This window comes from Rhinatrema bivittatum, chromosome 3 (assembly GCF_901001135.1).
Source record: "Rhinatrema bivittatum chromosome 3, aRhiBiv1.1, whole genome shotgun sequence".
NCBI classification, from domain to species: Eukaryota; Metazoa; Chordata; class Amphibia; order Gymnophiona; family Rhinatrematidae; genus Rhinatrema; species Rhinatrema bivittatum.
The window spans coordinates 549,223,072-549,247,533 of record NC_042617.1 but is presented as its reverse complement, the minus strand read 5'-3'; the positions used below and the strand labels follow the sequence as shown (position 1 = coordinate 549,247,533).

At 42.6% G+C, this 24,462-nt stretch overlaps 1 protein-coding gene across 1 annotated transcript in view; it reads right to left on the bottom strand.

Moving 5' to 3' along the window:
• The window catches only part of FAM184A (family with sequence similarity 184 member A), a 474,419-nt gene that overhangs the window by 172,772 nt on the left and 277,185 nt on the right, over positions 1–24,462 (bottom strand). Inside the window, 2 exon segments of the mRNA XM_029596418.1 lie at positions 17,463–17,613; positions 17,707–17,828. Of these exon segments, the coding sequence (XP_029452278.1) occupies positions 17,463–17,613; positions 17,707–17,828 (273 nt within the window).

The following is a 24,462-nucleotide window of genomic DNA, read 5'->3' as shown; positions in this document are numbered from 1 at the left end:
TCGTGGGCTCCATCGAGATAGAAGGGCGCATTGCAATGGTCTCATATGAGCCCGCGCCCATGGCACCACCTCCAGAGTGGACGCCATGAGGCCAAGGACCTGTAGGTAATCTCGAGCTGTGGGCCGGCTGGCGCTCAGCAGGGCCTGCAGATGACTCTGGAGTTTTGATGTTCTCTTGGAGATCAGGCTGACCTTGTCTTCTTGGGTGTCAAATTGGACCCCTAGGTATTCCAGCGACTGGGACGGCTGTAGGAAGCTCTTGTTTATGTTGACTACCCATCCGAGGCTTTCCAGAAGAGCTATAACTCTGTTGGTTGCCCGGTGGCTCTCCTCCGGTGACTTTGCCCTGATCAGCCAATCGTCCAGGTAGGAATGGACGAGAATTCCTTCCTTCCTGAGTGCCGCCGCCAGTACTACTATTATCTTGGTAAAGATCCGCGGCGCGGTGGCCAACCCGAAGGGCAAAGCTCGGAACTGGAATTGCTGATTCAGGACTTTGAAGCGTAAATAGCGCTGGTGATCCCGATGGATTGGGATATGAAGGTAGGCTTCCGACAGATCTAGGGAGGTGAGAAACTCCCCTGGCTGTACCGAATTCTTGACCGACCGCAGAGTTTCCATGCGAAAGCTGGGGACCCATAGGTGTCTGTTGACTGACTTGAGGTCCAGGACGGGCCTGAAAGTGCCCTCCTTTTTGGGTACTATGAAATAAATGGAATAATGCCCAGAAGTTACCTCTCCCGCAGGTACTGGGATTATGGCTTTTAGGGCCAGGAGCCTCTGTAAGGTCACTTCTAGTGCCGCTGCCTTGAGTGGTGAACAAGGAGATTCCACAAACTTGTTCGGCGGAAGCCGAAAGAAATCCAGGTAATATCCTTCTCGGATGATGGCGAGGACCCACTGGTCCGAAGTGATCTCGACCCACTTGCGGTAGAAGAGGGTTAGCCTGCCCCCTATGGCTGCTACCCCCGGATGGGTCGGCTGATTGTCATTGTGGGTTGCGGCTGGGGCCGGTACCAGAGCCGGTTCTCTTCTTCTGTAGGGAGCTCTTCTAGGAATTTAGTCATTAGAATTTGGAAACATGCTCAGCGAGCGTGAGGTAGCTCCAAACTGCTTTGGAGACGGAAATTACTGATTTGCGGCACTTCCTGTGGGGGTATATGTACCCGTGCTGATGTCAGATCAGTCTCCAACTGCTAGCACGAGCACACTATACCCATTTGTTTTGAGTCCATCTGCTACACGCTAGGAAAAACAAATTTTATTTATTTATAAGTTTTTCTATACCGATATTCGTGGCAACATCATATCGGTTTACATTATAACAGCAAGGAGGAAAATACATTGAACAGGGGAGGGGGATACATAGGATAAATAGGAACAAAAAAAACTTAGTACAGGAAGAAAGTGAACCAAGCAATAAAATCAACACTAAGATAACAGACGCAATAGATGTTCAATAGTAATTGTGGTTGAAATTAAAATTGCAGCCACCATCACAATAGAATAAGTTGTGACTGAGATTGCAACTACAATAAGAAACCAGTTTCATTTTAATAAATTTTTAATTTTAATTTAATTTTAATTTAATTAATTTAAATTCAAATTTAATTTTAATTGAAATTTTAATGAACATTTAAGTTTCAGACTCCTCTTTTTACAAAGGGGAAAATTAGTTATCTCTTGAAAGAAAAGAAACAGATGAACCCCAACCTGTGGCTTTTTATTCTGTATTTAAATGATGGCTAACAAAGAAACAAGACTTTTGCCATGTGCACATGTGAGAGAAACAGACAAGCGGGACTTAATAGCTTCATTGATTTGGTAAGCCAATTTACAATTCTGCCATTTGAGAACCCTTTTAAATTAAGTACTATTATTTCTAAATTAGTACTAAGCAAGATATGTATTAGAGATGCATTGATTTCATAAGAAAACGTCTTTGGTGGATGTGTACCTGGTTTCAGTTATATCCTTCATGGCTGTGACAATATTTACTCTGATAATTATTTACTGCTTGATTAGATTAAGACTTAAACATGGAAATGTCTCATAAAATCATTTAGAAGTTAAGATTGGAATTTCTTTTTATCGGGAATAAAAAGAAAATATTTTTAAATACTTACAGTCTGGTTTATTTCTCTGCCTGCTAAGTTACCTTGGTGTATTTCTCTAAAGTTAGAATTCACATCCTTGTATAAATAATAAACTTTTTGATTTTAAAGCAAAAAGGGTTAAAAGAATCAAACAGGCTTTTTAAACAGAACCCCTAGTTTTATTCTTTAAGAAAGGATTTGCATACAGTGGAGGCAGTGCATGCAAATCTCTCATCTCATGCATATTTATTATGGATATCCTGAAAACTAGATTGGTTTGTGGATCTCAAGGACTGGAGTTGGTCATCCCTTTGTTTAATGCATGTGACATTATGAGAGTAATTTTCAATAGTGTGCATAAGCCAATACATATGCATAAGTTGGTATATCTAAAGTTAAAAGCTGCATTTTATAAACCATGTGGCAGCAATTACACAATTTATAAAATACTGCTTATCTCCACCCCAAAAATACAAGCATGTCAGAACATGCACATTTTTTAATGCAAGGATCTGCATAGTTTGTGCACCAATTTTATAAAGGCACACACATATATTTTATGTGGAGAATAATTGTAACCCATGCATGTAATAACCCTCAGTTTAAGAGCAGAGGCAGGTATTTTATAACATGTGTGTAATCCGCTTATCAGAATATTTGTGGGCATACTTTTAACCACCAATTCGCTAACATCTGCACTAGCTCACCTGGTTCCTCCAACACTTCACCCAGACCTCCCATCCAATTTCATTCCCACAACTTGAATAGCAGGTGTAAAAGTGTCCGTGTAAGTTTTGTGTACATTACTTACATAATACTTTGTGCACACATTTCTGAATCATGCCTTGGAACATCCACAAATGGAGAAATTACTTACCTGATAATCTCATTTTTCTTAGTGTAGACAGATGGACTCAGGACCAGAGGGTTATGTGCTCTTCTGCTAGCAGATGGGAGAGGGAGTCAGATTTCAAAGCTGACGTCACCCTAGATATACCCCTACAGTGACTTCAGCACTTCAGTATTCTCTTTGAAAAGCCATTGTGGATATATATTTGCTTAAATAACTTGATTAAAACTGATTAAACTTGATTGAACTGATTCAACTGATTTCAAAAACTGGAGACCGCCAGTGCAATCAACCAATCAATACCGGACAAACAGGGGGTGTCTTGAACTAATGGTAGGCAACGGCTTACCCGTATTTGCTTAATCTCAAGGTTCACTTTCCGAGGTCCTCCTTCTCTGGGGCAGCCGTGTGCGGGATGCAGAGTCCATCTGTCTACACTAAGGAAAATGAAATTATCAGGTAAGTAATTTCTCCATTTCCTGGCGTGTACCAGATGGACTCAGGACCAGTGGGATGTACAAAAGCTAATCCTGGACAGGGTGGGAGCCTGCCCGTGGCCCACTTAGTACTGCCCTTGCGAAGACTGCATCTTCTCGGGCCTGAACATCCAGGCGGTAGAACCTGGAGAAAATGTGTAAGGAGGACCACATCGTCGCCCGATAGATCCTGTCAGGCAACAGCAGCTTGGTTTCTGCTCAAAATACTGCCTGGCCCTAGTAGAATGAGCCTTAACTCATAGGGGTAAGGGCTTTCCTGCCCTCTATGAAGGCCCGCCTTGATTACTTCCTTGATCCAGCGAGCTATGGCCGCCCATGAGGCCACTTCTCCTTGATTCTTTCCGCTGTGGAGAATGAACAGTGATCCGTTTTGCGCACCGATTCTGATCTTTCCTGGTATCGCACCAGGAGTCTGCCGATATTTAGATGGCGAAGAAGGCATGAGTCTTCAGAGTCCATATGTTCATCCGGGGATGGAAGGGAGATGGCTTGGTTCAAATGAAACTTGGATACCACTTTCGGTAGGAAAGAGAACGGTGCGCAGCTGTATCGTTCCAGGAGTGAACCTAAGGATCGGTTCCCAACAGGATAGTGCCTGTAGTTTGGAGATGCGGCGAGCTGAACATATTGCCACCAGGAATACCATCTTCAATGTTAAGAGGTGTAGTGACAGACTGCGCATTGGTCTGAAGGAAGCCCCCGCTAGGAAGTCTAATACCAGATTGAGGTTCCACAGGGGCACCTGCCACTTTAGGGGTGGCCGAAGTTGCTTAATCCCTTTTAGGAAACGGGCCAAATCCAGATCAGCTGATAAACAGATTCCATTCACTTCGGCTCTGAAGCAGGAGAGGGCTGCTACTTAGACCTTGAGGGAGTTGAGTGACAACCCCTTCTTCATACCGTCCTGTAGAAAATCCATAATCATGGGGATCTTGGCCGTCTGTGGGAAAATCCCGCGGTCTTTGCACCAGGTTTCGAATATTCTCCAGATCCGTATGTATGCCAGAGATGTTGAGAACTTGCGCGCTCGGAGCAAGGTGTCAATCATGGCCTTCAAATAACCGCGCTTCTTCAGGCGAGTCCTCTCAAGGGCCATACTGTAAGAGAATTGAGATGGATCTTCGTGAAGAATTGGGCCCTGCTGGAGAAGGTCCCTATGTGGAGGTAGGTACAGAGGGGCTCCCTGCAAGGAGTCTTTGCATGTCTGCGTACCATGGGCATCTTGGCAAATTCGGGGCCACCAGTAGAACTAGTCCCCTGTGGTGTGCTATCTTGCGGATGATCTTGCCCAGTAGTGGCCATGGGGGGAAGTCTTCCTCTGGCCAGGTCTGGATGAGAGCGTTGATCCCTTGGGAGTGTAGCTCTTGTCTGCGGCTGAAGAACCTGGGGACTTGGGCACTGAGAGAGGTGGCCAGTAGGTCCACGGCTGGAAGGCCCCAGCAATTTACTATCATTTGGAAGGCTGTGGTCGACAACGCCCATTCCAGGCCTGGAAGGATTTCCCCTTCATTCAGTGAGGCACCATCATTGTCTGAGTTGTCCGGGTCCCTATCAGTAAAATTCTTGGTGAGGCGAGGCATGTTTCGTGGCACCCGAGCAGGGCCGGGAGGGTCAGCTGCTCCTGGCTGGGGTTGGACCTGGGTCGCAGCCGGGGCTGATTGCGCCTGCATGAAGGCTTGCAGTCCCTGGAAAAATTCTAACCAAGAGAAGGCCCTGGGTCCATGTTAGCACCAGGGGGAGTCTGAGCAGGAGTCCCTGAAATGCCCTCTTGTGGGGATGCCATTTCGGAGTTAAGAACATAAGAAATTGCCATGCTGGGTCAGACCAAGGGTCCATCAAGCCCAGCATCTTATTTCCAACAGATGCCAAACCAGGCCACAAAACCTGGCAATTACTCAAACACTAAGAAGATCCCATGCCACTGAAGCAATTAATATCAGTGGCTATTCCCTAAGTAAATTTGATTAATAGCCATTAATGGATTTCTCCTCCAAGAATTTATCCAAACCTTTTTTGAACCCAGCTACACTAACTGCACTAACCACATCCTCTGGCAACAAATTCCAGAGCTTTATTGTGCATTGAGTAAAAAATAATTTTCTCCGATTAGTCTTAAATGTGCTACTTGCTAACTTCATGGAATGCCCCCTAGTCCTTCTATTATTCAAAAGTGTAAATAACCGATTCACATCTACTCGTTCAAGACCTCTCATGATCTTAAAGACCTCTATCATATCCCCCTCAGCTCACCATGGAGTGATATAAAGGCATTATGGCATTTTCCGTTTTATTAACCATTCCCTTCCTAATAATTCCTAACATTGTTTGCTTTTTTTTTTTGACTGCTGCAGCACATTGAGCCGACGATTTTAAAGTATTATCCACTATGATACCTAGATCTTTTTCCTGGGTGGTAACTCCTAATAAGGAACCTAACATCGTGTAACTACAGCAAGGGTTATTTTTCCCTATGTGCAACACATTGAACTTGTCCACATTAAATCTCAGTGCCCAATCTTCCAGTCTTGCAAGGTCCTCCTGTAATGTATCACAATCCGCTTGTGATTTAACTACTCTGAATAATTTTGTATCATCTGCAAATTTGAAAAACTCAATCGTATTCCTTTCCAGATCATTTATATATATATTGAAAAGCACAGGTCCAAGTATAGATCCCTGAGGCACTCCACCGTTTACCCTTTTCCACTGAGAAAATTGACCATTTAATCCTACTCTCTGTTTCCTGCCTTTTAACCAGTTTGCAATCCACGAAAGGACATAGTCTCCTATCCCGTGACTTTTTAGTTTTCTTAGAAGCCTCTCATGAGGGACATAAGAACATAAGAACATGCCATACTGGGTCAGACCAAGGGTGCATCAAGCCCAGCATCCTGTTTCCAACAGTGGCCAATCCAGGCCATAAGAACCTGGCAAGTAAGCAAAAACTAAGTCTATTCCATGTTACCGTTGCTAGTAATAGCGGTGGTTATTATCTAAGTCAACTTAATTAATAGCAGGTAATGGACTTCTCATCCAAGAACTTATCCAATCCTTTTTTAAACACAACTACACTAACTGCACTAACCACATTCTCTGGCAACAAATTCCAGAGTTTATTTGTACGTTGAGTGAAAAATAACTTTCTCTGATTAGTTTTAAATGTGCCACATGCTAACTTCATGGAGTGCCCCCTAGTCTTTCTATTATCTTTAAGAGTAAAAAAACGATTCACATCTACCCGTTCTTGACCTCTCATGATTGTAAACACCTCTATCATATCCCCCCTCAGCCGTCTCTTCTCCAAGCTGAAAAGTCCTAACCTCTTCAGCCTTTTTTCATAGGAGAGCTGTTCCATTCCCTTTATCATTTTGGTTGCCCTTCTCTGTACCTTCTCCATTGCAACTATATCTTTGAGATGCGGCGACCAGAATTGTACACAGTATTCCAGATGCGGTCTCACCATGGAGCGATACAGAGGCATTATGACATTCTCAGTTTTATTCACCATTCCCTTTCTAATAATTCCCAACATTGTTTGCTTTTTTGACTGCCGCAGCACACTGAACTGATGATTTCAATGTGTTATCCACTATGACGCCTATATCTTTCTTGGGTAGTAGCACCTAATATGGAACCTAACATTGTGTAGCTATAGCATGGGTTATTTTTCCCTATATGCATCACCTTGCACTTGTCCACATTAAATTTCATCTGCCAATTAGATGCCCAATTTTCCAGCCTCACAAGGTCTTCCAGCAATTTATCACAATCTGCTTGTGATTTAACTACTCTGAACAATTTTGTATCATCTGCAAATTTGATTATCTCACTCGTATTTCTTTCCAGATCATTTATAAATATATTGAAAAGTAAGGGTCCCAGTACAGATCCCTGAGGCACTCCACTGCCCACTCCCTTCCACTGAGAAAATTGTCCATTTAATCCTACTCTCTGTTTCCTAACTTTTAGCCAGTTTGTAATCCATGAAAGGACATCGCCACCTATCCCATGACTTTTTACTTTTCCTAGAAGCCTCTCATGAGGAACTTTGTCAAATGTCTTCTGAAAATCCAAGTACACTACATCTACCGGTTCACCTTTATCCACATGTTTATTAACTCCTTCAAAAAAGTGAAGCAGATTTGTGAGGCAAGACTTGCCTTGGGTAAAGCCATGCTGACTTTGTTCCATTAAACCATGTCTTTCTATATGCACTACGATTTTGATCTTGAGAATTGTTTCCACTATTTTTCCTGGCACTGAAGTCAGGCTCACTGATCTATAGTTACCCGGATCGCCCATGGAGCATTTTTTAAATATTGGGGTTATATTGGCCACCCTTCAGTCTTCACGGAGGCTCCGATGGCATCGGCGAAGGCATCAGCCCGGGCGTCAATGGCATCAACGTGGGCGTCAACGGCATCAACAGAATCAATGTGGGAATCGATGGAATTCAAGGAGAAATCAGTGCCATGGATGTGAACATCGATGGCACTGAAAGAATTGATGCGGAGATCGATGGCATCGATGGACCGAGGGGAGAGCGATGGAGGCAGGACAGCATGGATGGAAGTACCAACAGTAGCGATGGGGGCATCGACCGCACGAAGGTACAGAGGGAATTGATGGAGGCATGGATTCAACAGCGACCCTGGTGGCAACGGTAACCATGGATGACCCTATCCCACTAACCCTAATAACCAGGCTGAGGGTCGCAGGAGGACACTCGCAGGCTCTGTGGGGCTAACTGAGGATGAAAACATAGGGAGAGGGAAGGCCGCAATTCGGTTGGTAGGCCGGGGAAACAGTTAGTGAGGTGGCAGGAACTGACCGAAAAACAGGGCATAGTACTCACCGAGCGTCTATTAAATGTATGCGAAGGGAGACCCGTGTAGGGAAAAATTATTTGTGAAGTAAAATTTTAAGTGTTTCCATGAGGAAAAGTTGTGAGAATTTCTCACAAAGCTCCTGACCGCGATGCTAACTGCAGAGGGAAAAAAGAAGACTGAGGGGAGACACCTGTGGTCACAGGGATAATTGCAGGCTGAGCATGCTCAGTGCACTCAGTGTGCCAGTGTCAGTCAAAGCTTTATAGAAACTTCGACAGAAATGTTTTCTGTGACAGGGCTCCATCCACTAACGTCACCCATATGTGAGGACTACCATCCTGCTTGTTCTGTGAGAAAGCAGAAAGAGAACCAAAACAAAACAGCTGCCCGTATCCTAACTGGCTTACCTGTCAAAAGCACATTTCTCCCATATTATACACTTTACATTGGCTACCTATTAAATTTTGTATACAGTATAAAATCCTGACAAACATACTACAAAGGCAGAACACTGGTGGTATGCTCCTGTAGCACTGAGGCAAACAGTTTTCAATCCTGATTCAGACAGGCTTAAAAGGTACTGAACATAAGAAAGTGTCATATTGGGTCAGACCAAGGGTTCATCAAGCCCAGCATCCTGTTTCCAACTGTGTCCAAATCAGGCTGCAAGTACCCAAACACTACGTAGATCCCATGCTACTGATGCAATTAATAGCAGTGGCTATTACCTAAGTCAACTTGATTAATAGCAGTTAATGGACTTCTCCAAGAACTTATCCAAATCTTATTTAAACCCAGTTACACTAACTGTACTAACCACATCCTCTGGCAACAAAATCCAGAGCTTAATTATGCATTGAGTGAAAGAAATTTCTCCAGTTAGTTTTAAATGTGCTACTTGCTAAATTCATGGAGTGCCCCCTAGTCCTTCTGTTATCTGAAAGAGTAAATAAACCAATTCACATCTACCAGTTCTAGACCTCTCATGATTTTAAAGACCTCTATTATATCCCCCCTCAGCCATCTCTTCTCCAAGCTGAACAGCCCTTACCTCTTTAGCCTTTCCTCATAGGGGAGCTGTTCCATTCCATTTATCATTTTGGTTGCCTTTCTCTGTACCTTCTCCAGTGCAACTATTTCTTTTTTGAGATGTGGTGACCAGAATTGTACACAGTACTCAAGATGCAATACAGTGGCATTATGACACTTTCCATTTTATTCACCAATCCCTTCCTAATAATTTCTAACATTCTGTTTGCTTTTTTGACTGCTGCAGCATACTGAGATGATTTCAATGATGCCTAGATCTTTTCCCTGGGTGGTAACTCCTAATATGGAACCTAAACGTGTAACTACAGCACGGGTTATTGTTCCCTATAAGCAACACCTTGCACTTGTTCACATTAAATTTCATCTACCATTTGGATGCCCAGTCTTCCAGTCTTGCAAGGTTCTCCTGTAATTTATCACTATCCGCTTGTGATTTAATTGCTCTGAATAATTTTGTATCATTTGCAAATTTGATAACCTCAATCGTCATATTCCTTTCCAGATCATTTATAAATATATTGAAAAGCACTGGTTCAAGTAAAGATCCCTGAAGTACTCCACTGTTACCATTTTCCACTGAAAAAATTGACCATTTAATCCTATTCTCTGTTTCCTGTCTTTTAACCAGTTTGTAATCCACGAACATCGCCTCCTATCCATGACTTTTTAGTTTTCTTAGAAGCCTCCCATGAGGGACTTTGTCAATCGCTTTCTGAAAATCCAAATACACTACATTTACTGGTTTACCTTTATCCACATGTTTATTAACCCCTTCAAAAAATTGAAGCAGATTTGTGAGGCAGGACTTCCCTTGGAGAGGAGAGGAGAGGAATAGATCACCAAACAGGGTCTTGCTTGACACATGTGCAGATAGAAAACGTTTTCTATTTAATGTGGTAAGATCTTCTAGTAGAATATTTTCTCAGTGCTAGAAGAATTTTACTCACTTCTACTAGTAATTGCTTAGAAGAAATTAGCTGTTTTAAGATCCAGATGTTGGAGCTAGAGGCAAAGATTGAAGATTTAGTGCACTGAGAGGTCAGCGATAGGAATATTTTCAACTTTATTAGCTGTTGAACAGTTAGAGGTTGAAGCCATGGAAACCAAATTTGACATAGCCAAAAATAGGGGGCTATCAAAATCATTAGACCCTTTTCTTAATTTTTTTTAATTGTCTTGGCTAAGAAAGAAATCAGGGAAAATGTATAAAGTCATCCTTGATTCCATGAGATCGAAAAAGCATCCATTGTTAGACTGTTCCTTGCAGGTATTTTGGAATAGTAGGTGGGAACTTTGTTGTTATATGGGACAGCAAAGAGATCTATTTGCAGAGTTCCCCAAAGTTGAAACAGTTCTGTGGCTGTATGTTGGTCCAATGACCATTTGTTGATTGTAGTTGGTGGCTTAAAGTGTTGATTATCTGTTTTGGTTTCCAGGAAGATAAAATGCTATCAGGTATATCTTTTGTGAAATTGCCCATTTCAATATCTTGCTGGTCTCTAAAAGGTTGAAAGAGCCTGCTCTTCCTTTTTCGTTGATGTAGTACATTGCTGTTTGGTTGTCTGTTTGAATTACCACCACTCTCTCTTTTAAAAAGGGATTGAACACATTTAAAGTATTGAAGATCATTCTCAACTATAATTGTTTTATGTAGAACAGTTTTTCCTGTGGAGACCATGTCCACTGAGAACAAAAGCTGTTCAAATAGACTCTCCATCCTTGACAGGAGACATCTATGTTTATTAGTAGCTGAAACTGTGATTGGGAAGAATATTGTCCTTTCAACAGATTTGAGAGATTCATCCACCAAATTAGAGATTGAATAAAAGGGTTGGAGTTATTTATTTTGTGTGATAGCTGTTGTAGATAATGGCTCCATTGGAACTTTAAGTGCTATTGAACTAATCTCATGAGAAGAAGTGCAAATGATATAAAATGAACAGTTGTTCCCATATGGCCTAGCATTTTCATGGCGAATCAAGCTGAAACTTTCTTTTGTTTGGAAAGAGTTTGGATTATTTTGGTTACACTATGTACTCTCCAAAGGGAGAAATGCCTTTCCCTCTATGATATCCAGGCAAGCAACTAAAAAGTCTGTTAGATGTGTATGTTGCATACTGGATTTTAGGAATTAATAATGAATCCCATGGATTGAAGGATATTCATTGTACAGAGAGTGGAGGCATGTGCTTCCTGAAAGGTACTGCTGAATATGATCCAGTCATTCAAGAAGGGAAAACACAAAATATTTTTTTCCATAAATAAGTAAGAAACATAAGAACATAAGAACATAAGAAAATGCCATACTGGGTCAGACCAAGGGTCCATCAAGCCCAGCATCCTGTTTCCAACAGTGGCCAATCCAGGCCATAAGAACCTGGCAAGTACCCAAAAACTAAGTCTATTCCATGTAACCATTGCTAATGGCAGTGGCTATTCTCTAAGTGAACTTAATAGCAGGTAATGGACTTCTCCTCCAAGAACTTATCCAATCCTTTTTTAAACACAGCTATACTAACTGCACGAACCACATTCTCCGGCAACAAATTCCAGAGTTTAATTGTGCGGTTGAGTAAAAAAGAACTTTCTCCGATTAGTTTTAAATGTGCCCCATGCTAACTTCATGGAGTGTCCCCTAGTCTTTCTACTATCCGAAAGAGTAAATAACCGATTCACATCTACCCGTTCTAGACCTCTCATGATTTTAAACACCTCTATCATATCCCCCCTCAGTCGTCTCTTCTCCAAGCTAAAAAGTCCTAACCTCTTTAGTCTTTCCTCATAGTCTTTCCTCATAGGGGAACTACAACAAAGCATTTTGTGAACATCTTGAGAGCCTATGAGAAGCTGAAAAAGAGAATATGATACTGATAATTCACATAGGCTATGGGAAAATGAAACATTTCCCATGAGCCTTGTTGAATGAGATGTGCATGTAGGCATCTTTTGAGGTTCAGAGATCAGCCTATCATTGATTTGGTTCCTAGAGTTCATCCTGTACTTTTCTTTCTTTAGATGTTTGTTGAGATTCTTGATATCCAAGATGGTATGAAGAACACCGTTTTTCTTTAGGATGAAGAAGTACATGAAGTAGAAACTTGTGTTTTGTTTGGTTTTTTTTTAATGATGTTGGGACTGGCTGTACTACATTTGCTGCAAGGAGATATTGGAGCTGTTCTGTATTCATGCAGTAAATCTTTGGGGGACTGCTTAGAGGTAAGGTTTTGAAATTTTAAAATATCCCTGATGTATGACTATTAATATTCAGTGGTTTATTACCTAAGACCATAACAGGCTGAAATGTTGAAGCCATCTCCCCAATGAAAGGCTGTTCAAATCTGATCTGAGAGCTTTATTGACATTGTACTCAAAAGCTGGGATTAGATTCTAGATGTGCTTGCTGGAGAGGTTTTAGTTGTACTTTGTCCCTAGCATGAAGCCTACCTTGTTGTTGTTGTAGCAAGGTTACTAAAAAGGTACATCATTTGATAGTCCTAAACAATGGAGGCAGTGGTCTTGGAGATCTGCTAACGACATGTTGAAGGAACATCTAGGTCATCTGTTAAAATCAGGTTTCTTGTCCATCATTGGAAATAGAGCGGAAGCTACATCACTCAATTTTCACAACTTTAATAAAAAAAACAAGTTTTTCATTTGGCGACTCATGAAAACATAATAAACAAAGACACTAAAATGAAGAAATGAAAATAAATTAGATGAACTTTGCAATCAAAAACATTTGATGAGTAGCTGCAGAGAGAGTGCAAAAAGGTATGCTTTTGGATGAGTGGAAGAAAAAAAACCTAAGAAGTTTTGCATAGTAGTGGCTGCACAGGAATCTCCATACATACTCAAAAACCCCTTCTGGCTTTCCTGAGCTCTAAGAAAGCTCTTCTTTCTTGGAACAGTTACATGCATTTGAGTAGAGGAGTATCCTAGTGGTTAGAGCAGTGGGCTATGGACCAGGAGACCAGGGTTTGAGTCCTGCTGTTGCTCCTTGTGACCTTGGGCAAGTCACTTTACCCTCCATTGCCTCAGGTACAAACTTACAGGTCTATACTGTAAAGTGCGGTTGGAGATTCCCCGTCTGCAACTCGCTGTGGGTGCACAATTGGGACGCGTAAAGCGATCCTGCGATACAGTCTCCAGTTTCACGCGTCCTTAGCGCTTCTTGAAACCGACGCATAACCCTTTCCGCACCCAGCATGTATATCATATGTAAATGAACGAATTAGCTATTTAATGAAGGAATTACCTATTCCCTCCGATACTGTGACGCGCGCTCCGATTATCGCCTTTGTAACCCGCTATTTTGCCGCGTCCTTAACCTGTTAGTTTACCGCCTACCCTCTACCTGGTGTTAGTCCTGCACCATGGACGACCTCCATATATACTAACCCGCTTTCAAACTGCATTCAGCCCTTCTTTTTGCATGAAGGATGCTGCACGGAACTCCGATTGCATTAGTTATTTGCTTAAAAAAATTATTTCATCCCGCATGTTCCGTATGGGAGCTGACAGCGGCTTACAAAAATTACAGCTCTCATAAAATGCTAAAGTTGATAGATATATATATATATATGACCGTGCAATTTCGGCGCTCAAGGCAGTCACATGCCGTGACATCAAGCGTCGTGACGTCAAGCCTTGAGCGCCGAAATTGCACGGGCGTAAACAGGTGTGCATTCATTCACTGCCGGCGGGGGCTGCTGGAGGCTGCTTTCGCCGCCGGCTCTCTCTGCTTGGATGAACGCACGCCCACCCGCCCGCCGCCTCCCGCCGCCACCTGGATAAACGCGTGCCCTCCCGCCCGCTGCCTCCCGCCGCCTGGATAAACGCGCGTCCGCGCGCCCACCCGCCCGCCGCCTCCGCCTGGATGAACGGGCGCCCACCCACCCACCGGCTCCCGCCGCCGCCTGGATAAACGCGCATAGAGATGGGGGATTCAGAAAGTGACATCTAGGTTTGTTTTAGTTTTGGTTGTGAGTTTTGTTTTAGTTTTGATGGTTTCCCCCCTCCTGCATTGCTTCGGGAGGGGGGAAACCATCCACTTCCTGGTACCCGTCATTTCAAATGTCAGTTGAAATGACATTTGAAATGACAGGTACCAGCGCACCCAGGATACTGTATAGGCACTGTATTAAGCGCCTATACAGTAAAATGGGTTGCGCGGGCCTAATGCTTCGCCTAACGCTTCGCAGACGCGGCTTGCATTTGCAAGCAATTTGAATAGAGTATCGAGCGATATCTGAAGAGAACTGTGCGTGCGGGGAACGAGGGTGCGCCCTGCACTGCCGCATTCTTTCTAACGCGGCATAACTGTATCGACCCGTTAGATTGTAAATCCTCTGGGGTTAGGGAAATACCTACAGTACCTGAATGTAATCCACTTTGAAGCGCTGAAAAAACTGCGAAAAGCAGAATATAAATCTAAATAAATGTCATCTACTTATGCGACTGATTGTGGTCCTGCTTTTCCCTTTTGTATATTATAACTTCTAATTCTTTTTATTTTGAGTGCATTGATCATTGGCCTTTTTTTTTTTTGGGATCCAGCAATTTCCTCCTGCTTCTTTGGGTTTCTAGCTGATTTGGAATCAGATGGGATCTAGTACAATGAGACTTCATTCACAATTACCAATAGATTTTTCTCCTATTTTATATCCCCTCACAACTCATATTTTAGTCCTGTTATTGCAGCAGCTGCCCTCAGCCAAAGGTCATGCCACTATATTTATTTATTTATTTATTTATTTATTTAATATACCGACGAACGTTGGGAACATCTCATCGGTTTACAGAGAACACAAATTTAGCAACAGGCTTTACAATTAACGCATGATTATATGAAGAACAGTTATATGATAGTAATGCCATGACCTTTCCTCTAGGGGCTGTGAACGTTGCCTCTGTAGCGTCCACAGCCCCAGTCAACCTGGAAGGCAGAAGACCTGAGCTGGGAATCCAATCCAGGTTCCTCTGCATAGCAGTGTGCAGCACTATCACTGAGTCAGCCCCCAGCTTTTACTATTTTTTTAGCGTAATTATGACAGTGAGTTATCTAGCACACTTATCAGAAAAACTCAAGTTGCCCCAAGCAATTAGCAAGCTAACAATATAAAACACTTCTTTGATCTGAAATTTAAAAAATTATCTAGATTTACTAAGCCATGATATTGCATATTAAACAGCGTTTTAATGCATTTTAAAGGTAGTTTATTGCACGGTTATCTTCAATGTACTCTTCCCCTATAGAAATAAGCTGTTTCACATATATTTGCATAAAATTGCCTAATGCATAAAAGCAGCTTATGCATAAGCAATTCAATATAAATAAAATAACACTGCTGACTTAGAAATAAGCAGCCATGTTTCTTTTATTGCATTTGAGGGAGGTGTACATAGATTCCTGGGGGAGCACCAGGATGCTAGCATGGGTCCCCCATGGTCCCATGGGAAAACTAAAGGGCCATGCGGCCTAAAACACATACACAAGGGTCTGTGGAGACTTTGTCCACCCACCCCCGCCGCCTGTAGAAGTGGCAGCAACCCTCACAATTAAAAATACAACCCCCTGCCTGAGACAAATGGCCCCTCTTCAAAGTACCCCCCCCCTCAGGATCAAGTCACCTGCAACCCCCCCAGTCCAAATTTAAACATATCCTTGGGGTCTAGTGGCCTCAAACTCCTCCCCCCACCCTTGACTGGAAAAATGGTCCTATGGTCTAATTTATTTATTTATTTATTTATTTATTTAACATTTTTATATACCGCAATTCATGTAGCAAAGTTACATATCATTTCGGTTTACATTAAAACAATAACAAGCATATAAGAATGCAATTACATTACAACAGGGGAGTGAACTAGGATAAGAGAGAACATAAGGCATAGTAATAGTTATGGATATATATTAAATAAGAGTTATTTTGTGAGTCTTTTGAAAGATTGATTGTAGATCTGGGAGAGAAATAGATTAATAAATTATATGGGTTATGGATCATTTGTTTATGATGAAGGAGAGAAATGAAGTATTATTTTAGATTGTATTTTGATTGGGGGGAGGGAGGCAGCCAAACCCCCATACCCACCCCGATCTCCCCTGTACCTCCAAAATTCATCCCTGGGGTTCAGTGAGGGTCTGGAAAGTTCCCTTGCTCTGGGCCCAGGCACAACCTGATCTTGCCCCTATCATGTGATGGGTCAAAGACTGGGACAGGACCTAGACCAGTGATGGCAAACTCCAGTCCTCGAGTGCCACAAACAGGCCAGGTTTTCAGGATATCCGCAATGAATATGCATGAGAAACGTTTTATGCATTGCCTCCATTGTATGCAAATCTCATGCACATTCATTGCAGATATCCTGAAAACTTGGCCTGATTGTGGCAGTCGAGGACTGGAGAAGGGGGCCATTTGTCTCTGGTGGGTTGTTTTACTGGATATCTTGGGGAGGGGTTAGGGAAAGGGGGCAGGGTGTAGTCAAGAATTTAAAAATTTTTATTTTTAAATTGTGGAGAAGAATGGGCAGGGTTTGCTATTGACCCCCAGGGGCTTTTTAGTAAATATGGGGGGGGGGGGGGGGGGGGGAAATTTTGGCCCTTGGGTCCTAAAAGTGATGGCAGCCCTGGTTGAGGTAGGCCGCTATCATGCACTCTGGGACAGTTTTATGGTGCAATTTTTTATTGCGAGTTTCTCCTGCACCGCACGAATACCACAATATTTTGCCAGGGAGGGGCAAACTATCATGGGACTTCCTGTGATATATCACAGCTTGAAAATCTCCCTAGCAGTGAAACTTGAGTATTAATATTGATTAGAACTATGAGTTCAAATTAATTTCATAGAAGGAATTACAGGATCATACAAATTTTCAAACTCTTAAATTATAATATGAATTCCTGAATTAAGTTTCTTGCCAACAAGTAGTAGTTTTGTAATGATTTATCATAATACAAATTCAACCTCAAAATGTACTGCTTTAAAACATTTTTCATCACTAAACTTAAAATATAAGCTTAGATTCCAATACAATAGCAGCTAAACATTTGCTCTGAGATGAAACTAAGCCTCTAACAATAAACAATCTACATTAAATTTATGTCTTGGGTGAGATTCTAAAACATAGTTGCATTGGCTACCTGGTCTAGAAGATCTTCCACTTTTTTTTGCCAGCCATCTCTAGCAGCAGTTATCTCTCGATCTTTCAGCTGTATAAGCTGCGTTATGGAAGACTTTTTATCCTCTTCATGCTGAATCTTCAGCTCTTCACGAAGCTTAGTACATTCTTGTCTGATTGTAAACAAACAAAAGCAGAAAATGTAATCTAACAGTTTAATTATTCTGTTCTCTTGTTCCTTGTATGCTTCTTGAGCTAAAACGCACCTAAGATTCTCTGTCCATTTTAATTCCAGATCACGAGATATTGTTTCCAGCTTGAACCTCTCCTCTTCATGTGTGGCAGACAGTGTCTCTTCATGCTGCTTTCGTTCCTGTTCTAATTCACACTGGTACAATACAAATCGCACAAGGCAAGCTCAGTAACAGAAAAACATTAACAAACACTGTTTCATCTTTCATGTAATCTCAATATCATTTAGGGATATTGTACAAGCAACTATTTTATCATAATTAGATGCATGAGGACTAGAAACATTTTAAAGGTGCAATACGCACTAATGCTGTGTTAGTCTTAATATGCTTATGTATTAGTCTGCGTTAACGTTTACATGGAGATAATGCAGACTAACATACGTTCTCATTCTCCAGTTTTTTCTGTCCTTTATTTCCTGGCTACACTAGCCCCCAAGTTCATTCTCCCTGTTATTTGTAACTACGCTTCGGCTTTCCTGCTATATGGTTATGTTTCAGTTAATCCCTAAGTTTGATGTAAACCGGCCTGATATGAAGCTTGTCATGAAGTTCGGTATAGAAAAATGTTAAATAAATAAATAAATAACATGATAAAAATATTAATGAGTTGTCTGTCATGAAAATACTTGCAAAGCAACTCATTAATATTACAATAGAGTTAATGCAAATCATGTTAACATGATTTACACAAACTCCATCCCAACCCTCCACCGCCCACTATCGCAAAAATCTAACTAAACTTCCAGGAGGTGCAGTTAAGTTTTTAAATTTCCTTCTAGGGGCTATGAGCAGGCCTAATATGGACTGCAATTTCCTGCTTTTACCCCCTTTGCCCAGACTGAACTGTAGAAACCCTCTGGGCCTCCAAACTCCTCTCCTATCTTTCCTGCCAAACTCACTGGCAGCGCAAGAACAAATGAAAGGGGCAGGAGAGCACGACTGCTACCTGCTCCACAATATAAATTGGCACAAGTTGACCTTAGGATTTCCTTTACTTCTGTGAGAAGGTGGCTGGTGCCATTTTGCCTCATGGAGCCAGAGAGACAAGAGCGCTTGCCTTTCCTCTTCTCCTTTTCCTGAGCTGCCAATGAGGTAGGGAGGGAGGTCCAAGGCATGGAGATAGGGGGTAATGATGCAGTATGGAGGAGGATTATCTGGCCCAGAGGGGCCTTGTGCCTAAACCAGGGATTGGCAGCTCCGGTCTTCAAGTGCCGCAAACTGGTCTGTCAGGCTATCTACGAAGACTATGCATGAGATACATTTGTATACAACGAAGGCAGTGCATGCAAATATATCTCATGCATAATCATTGTAGAATTCTTAAAAAGCAGACCTGTTTGCTGCACTTGAGGACTGAAGTTGCATACACCTGGTGTAAGCATTAAGTGGTAAGATTAGACTCAAAATCAGCTTAACTTAGGTAGCAAAATTTGGCTGGCTAACTTAGGTGCTCAGCCTTTTGGGGTGGGGGGGGAGGACGGACACCTCATATATCTTCATGTCAACCACTACAACAAACAGTATATCAATAATTATTACAACTGATCATGTGACAACTTTCTCTGTCAACAGATAGAACCAAAGAAATTTGAAAAATGGTTAGTTGCTTAAGACATTGCCTAAATAACCAGGCACACCCTTTCAGCTCAATGGAAAAAAAACCCATTTATAATCCATTTTTAAGTTTTGTTTCAAAGGAGAAGCATGAATACTTCAAACAATTACTGGCAATTTTCCAAAGAGCCAACACATTACTATATACATGTACATGGATTACAGATACCTGCCATAACCTTAAAACCATGGCCCTGTTGGGTCCAAGGCCAACAGAGGACCAAATGAACAATCAAATTAAAGCTTGGAAACTGATAAACAAAAAGGTGACATGCCAAAAAAATATTATCCCAAAAGGTTATTGGAATAATTATAGACAATACTGACAACCAGAAACAGGGCAACTATTGAAAGAGTTCTTCAGAACTGGTGACCAAGATAAGATTAATAAATTACTAGTATCCCTGAACTCTGCATGAAGAAAATATTGGGAGGATATTATCATGGATTTTGACTTTACTCACTCTAGTAGTAAAGCCTGGATGATCTTCTGGAACCAAAGTTCATGAAAAACAATAAAGCACATTCCATCAAAAACTCACAGCAAGGGAGAAGCAGCTTCCTATACTTGGTCCTGCCTGAGTGTATTGCCACAGGCACTACCTGGCCACCCGAAGTCAGAGTCACCTGACTGTCTGGGGCCTTCAAAATGTGGTGAGCAGCGGCGTGCTGCTACCAAAGCAGAAGGAACATGCACATTATGCTCATTTTCTTCTGTTTGGAAATGAGATGAAAAAGAAAGGGAAAATTTTCTACATCACACAGCTCTATTCCATTAAAAGGACCTATGGCTCATCATGTGATAAAAGCCAACAAATATTGCAGGATTGCACGAGTATAGAATTGCACAATGTATTTGAGTCTAGAGGAAAGATCTCCTCCACTTGTTCCCCATGAGCACTTTACTTAATGGAAGACCTTTTAATGGAAGTTTGTCATTTACTTTGTTAGCTGATATTTAGGAGAAGCCCCTGTTGCATGGCTCTGAGGTTGTATCCTTATCAAATTCAATTGTCTCCACTTCAGATGCAAGTGAATCTGTGTGTCATTCCAGATCCTGCACAATTTCCTACTGTTGAGAATGGGGATAATTTGGCTATTCTGACTACTTCTAAGGAACATAGATATTTCTTTAAAAGATATACGGAGAATTGTCTCAAGTATTGAGACTTCTTTATTAAATTTTATTTCTCACATTTGTCAGTTTTCATCTGGTGTATCTTCTAAATTATCTGAGATGGATAATAGATTGAGGCTATTTAACGTAATGTAGGTGCTCAGTCTAGAGCAATTACCAACATACAATCCTCATTAGCCTCAGAAATTAAGAATAATCTAAGTCTGCACTATAAATGCGAAATGCTGGAAAATAGACTAAGATCTATAAGAAATATGCTGTTATGTTTGGCAGTCCACAGGCTGCTCATGTAGACCGCTGCACTCGCCTCCTTGGCCAGTCCCTTCCTGCCTGCTCCAGACACGCTGCCCATACTCCAATTGGCAGTCCACCACACTCTGCCGAGCCAAGACGCTGCCAAATCCTCACTCTGCCAGACACCGCCGGCCCCAGCTGACATATCTCTCCCTTAGGCATGTGCACACCAGACCTCTGCTAATTTAATGGGCCAAGTGGCAGGAAAAGCCCCTTGGTGCCAGATGTTGATGTCACCACTAAAGCCCTATAAAGGGCTCACTCGCTCCTACCCTCATCACTTCAGCAACAGGTCCACCTACTCCTGTAGTAGAGCGTGTTACTTCCAGTGTCTTGTCTTCAGCTCCTTGTTTTCAGTTCCAACGTTCTGTCTTCAGTTCTCATCTCCTTCCTCATTGCCCGCCTGTTCTTTTCCTAGCCTGCCTGCTCTGTCTATTCATCCTCCTCTCAGATGGATATCTAGCTTGACCTCTGCCTGATCTCAGATACGCTTGACCAATGTCTGCCTCTGATCACAGCCTGATCTCGAACTCACCTGACCACCATCAGCCTCTGACCTTCGCCTGGATCTTGGACACGTCTGACCTCTTCCTCCCTACAACCCAAGCTAACCAAGGACCACCACTTCTGCCATCAGCAGAGACCCCACTTAAGACCTGCCAGCCCCAGCACCCAAAATGTGCAACCCAAGGAGAATGAGGGCTGGTACAAGCAAAACTCCCACTGGGTCTCTGTTTCATCTGTGTCTGTCTGCTGATAATGGGAACCTGCAGGGTGTCAATCCTGCCTCAGCCCAAGGGCCCACAGATAACAGGTTGCTGAGGCCATGGATCCAACGGACTTGACTTCCCTGCAGGCTATTCTGGGTCTAGCCCACAGGCTACATTTTATTTATTTATTTATTTTTAACTTTTATATGCCAGCGTTCCTGTATGACATACAAATCACACCAGTTTACAATGAACCTGCAAACTTCGCACGATGGCAATATATAGAACAGGAAATACAAGAAACTGGAACCAAGGAACTACAACTATATAATAAATACTATGAGTCAGCCCGGGAGACCGCAAATGATTACAAATAAGTTGATACAATCTTAAAAGCGCAGGAAAATACCGAGAGAGTAAATACATTCGTTAAACTATGGGAATGGGTAAATACATTTGGGTACAAAGTAGACCAGAAGCAACATTAAAACAAATCTTAGATGGGATTACATGAGTAAACTTTGACAGCCCCTGATATTCTGCTAACCACTAATAATATACTGCTTAACATACAAGGATATGCAAACCAAATTAGAGGAAGACCAGAAGCCTGGAAATCTGGACCTGCATAGAGGGAAGGTGAACTTGTCGGAAAGGGTACAAATTAGATGAGAACTGAGAAGAGATCATGGACACGCCATTTGCGAAACCAAAGAAATTGTTACATGAGCAGCAATGAACTTCAGAACTTCTGGCCACCTCCGTGGATCGGCTATCCACTCGCCTAAACAACTTGACCACTGCAGTGGTGCTGCCTCCACCTGCACCACAACCCCTCGTAACCTCTAGCCATCCGATACCTCAGTTACCAGCTCCACCCAGTATGCCGGGGATTCCAAGTTGTTAGAACCTTCTCGTCTTATGACCGTGGCTACCTTACGTTCCAGTCTTCCCCCACCGTACATGGACTACAAAGATGTCTTTTAGAAGAAAAATTCAAAAGTTCTACCACCTCATTGTATGTACAATTGCAGCATTGAGCTCATCCCAGTAACAAAATCCCAGCATGGACAGGATTACCCCCTTTCTCTTCCTGAGACTCGAGCCATGTCCGATTACATTCGGGAAAATCTGGAATGTGGATTTTTCCGTCCTTTTTCCCCATCGCAAAGAAAGAAGGCTCTCTCAGGCCATGCACAGACTATCGCAGCCTGAATGCTATCACAAAGGAGGACATTGCCTACAAGGCACCAAAATATTTACAAAGCTGGACCTCAGGGGTGCATATAACCGTATTCTTATCAAGGCTGGGGACGAGTAGATAACTGCATTTAATACTTGCGATGTACATTATGAATACTTAGAGATTCCCTTTGGGCTCTTCAATCCCCCAGCAGTTTTCCAGAAAATGGTGAACGAGATTTTTCACAACCTACTCTACTTCTGTGTGGTCGTATGTTTAGATGACACATTGACAATCCCTGTACATAGCTTCTCCTTATGTATCCACTCTCACCCTCCCCCCTTCCCTTCCTTTGTCTCGTCTACCCCTACCCCTCCCTCCCCTTATTTATCTTATTTTTTCTAGTTAATTGCTATGTTACTGCATTTATGTTACACACTGTTCCTTGTAAAGGCCTTGCCTATATATCCTTTGGTTGTAAGTTATCTGTAAACCGGCACGATGTGCAAACGGTTGCCGGTATATAAAACAAAATAAATAAAATAAATAAATAACATTGATTTTCTCCCAAACACCGAGCTCCCATCACTGGATGTCTGCATCGTCTTGCAACATCTGCGAGAGAACAATCTCAATGGCATGTTACCACAATGGTCTTATCTTCTCTTAGTGTCCCTTTAACCCCTCGATCATTTAACAGTCCAACTGACTCTCCTGCAGGCTTTCTGCTTTGGATATATTTTTAAAAGTTTTTACTGTGAGTTTTTGCCTCTACGGCCAACTTCTTTTCAAATTTTCTCTTAGCCTGTCTTATCAATAATGGCTTACATTTAACTTGCCAGCGCTTATGCTTTATCTTATTTTCTTCTGCTGGATCCTTCTTCCAATTTTTGAATGAAGATCTTTTGGCTAAAATAGCCTCTTTCACTTCACCTTTTAACCATGCCGGTAATCGTTTTGCTTTCCTTCCAGCTTTCTTACAGCTCAATACAGTAAAGTTCAGTTGAAGATTTCTCGTCTGTAACGAGCTCGCTGCGCACAATTCGGACGGGTAAGGCAAACCAGCGATACAGTCTCCAGTTTTGCGCGTCCGTAGCGCTTCTTAAAACAGACGCGTAACCCTTCCCGCACCCGGCATGTAAATGAACGAATTAGCTGTATAATGAAAGAATTAGCTATTCCCCTCCGATACCGTAACGGGCACTCAGGTTCTCTCATTAGTAACGCACTGTTTTGCCGCGGCCGTAACGTGTTAGTTTACCGCCTCCCCCTAGTAGGAGTTAGGACTGTGAGTCTAGTAACAAATCCATCGACACCGCTTAAGATACTCAAAAACAATAAAACACAATTTTAAAAAAAAGCGATACAGAGATGATCGAGAAAATGTAATGATGTGGGACACATAAAACCTGTCAGAAAAAAAATAAAAATTTTTAAATACCTGTCGGAGGGCCGCGTGGGTCCAGGCGGCCGGCGGCGGCGGGAGCCGGGTGGTCGCGTGTTAAATCTAGGCCGCGGGCGGGTGGGCGCCTGTTCCAAGCGGCAGCGGCGGCGGGGGGACACGCGTTAGTTCGAGACGGCCGGCGGGCGGCGGGTGGTCGCGTGTTAAATCTAGGCCGGGTCCGCACAGGCGCGCATTCATTCACTGCCGGTGGGGGCTGCCTCCGGCAGTGAATGAATGAATGCGCGCCTGTGCGACCCCTGCGATTCGGCGCTGAAGGCGTGACGTCACGGCATGTGACTGCCTTGAGCGCCGAATTGCAGGGGTCGCACAGGCGCACATTCATTCATTCACTGCCGGTGGGGGCTGCCGGAGAGGCAGCCCCCAC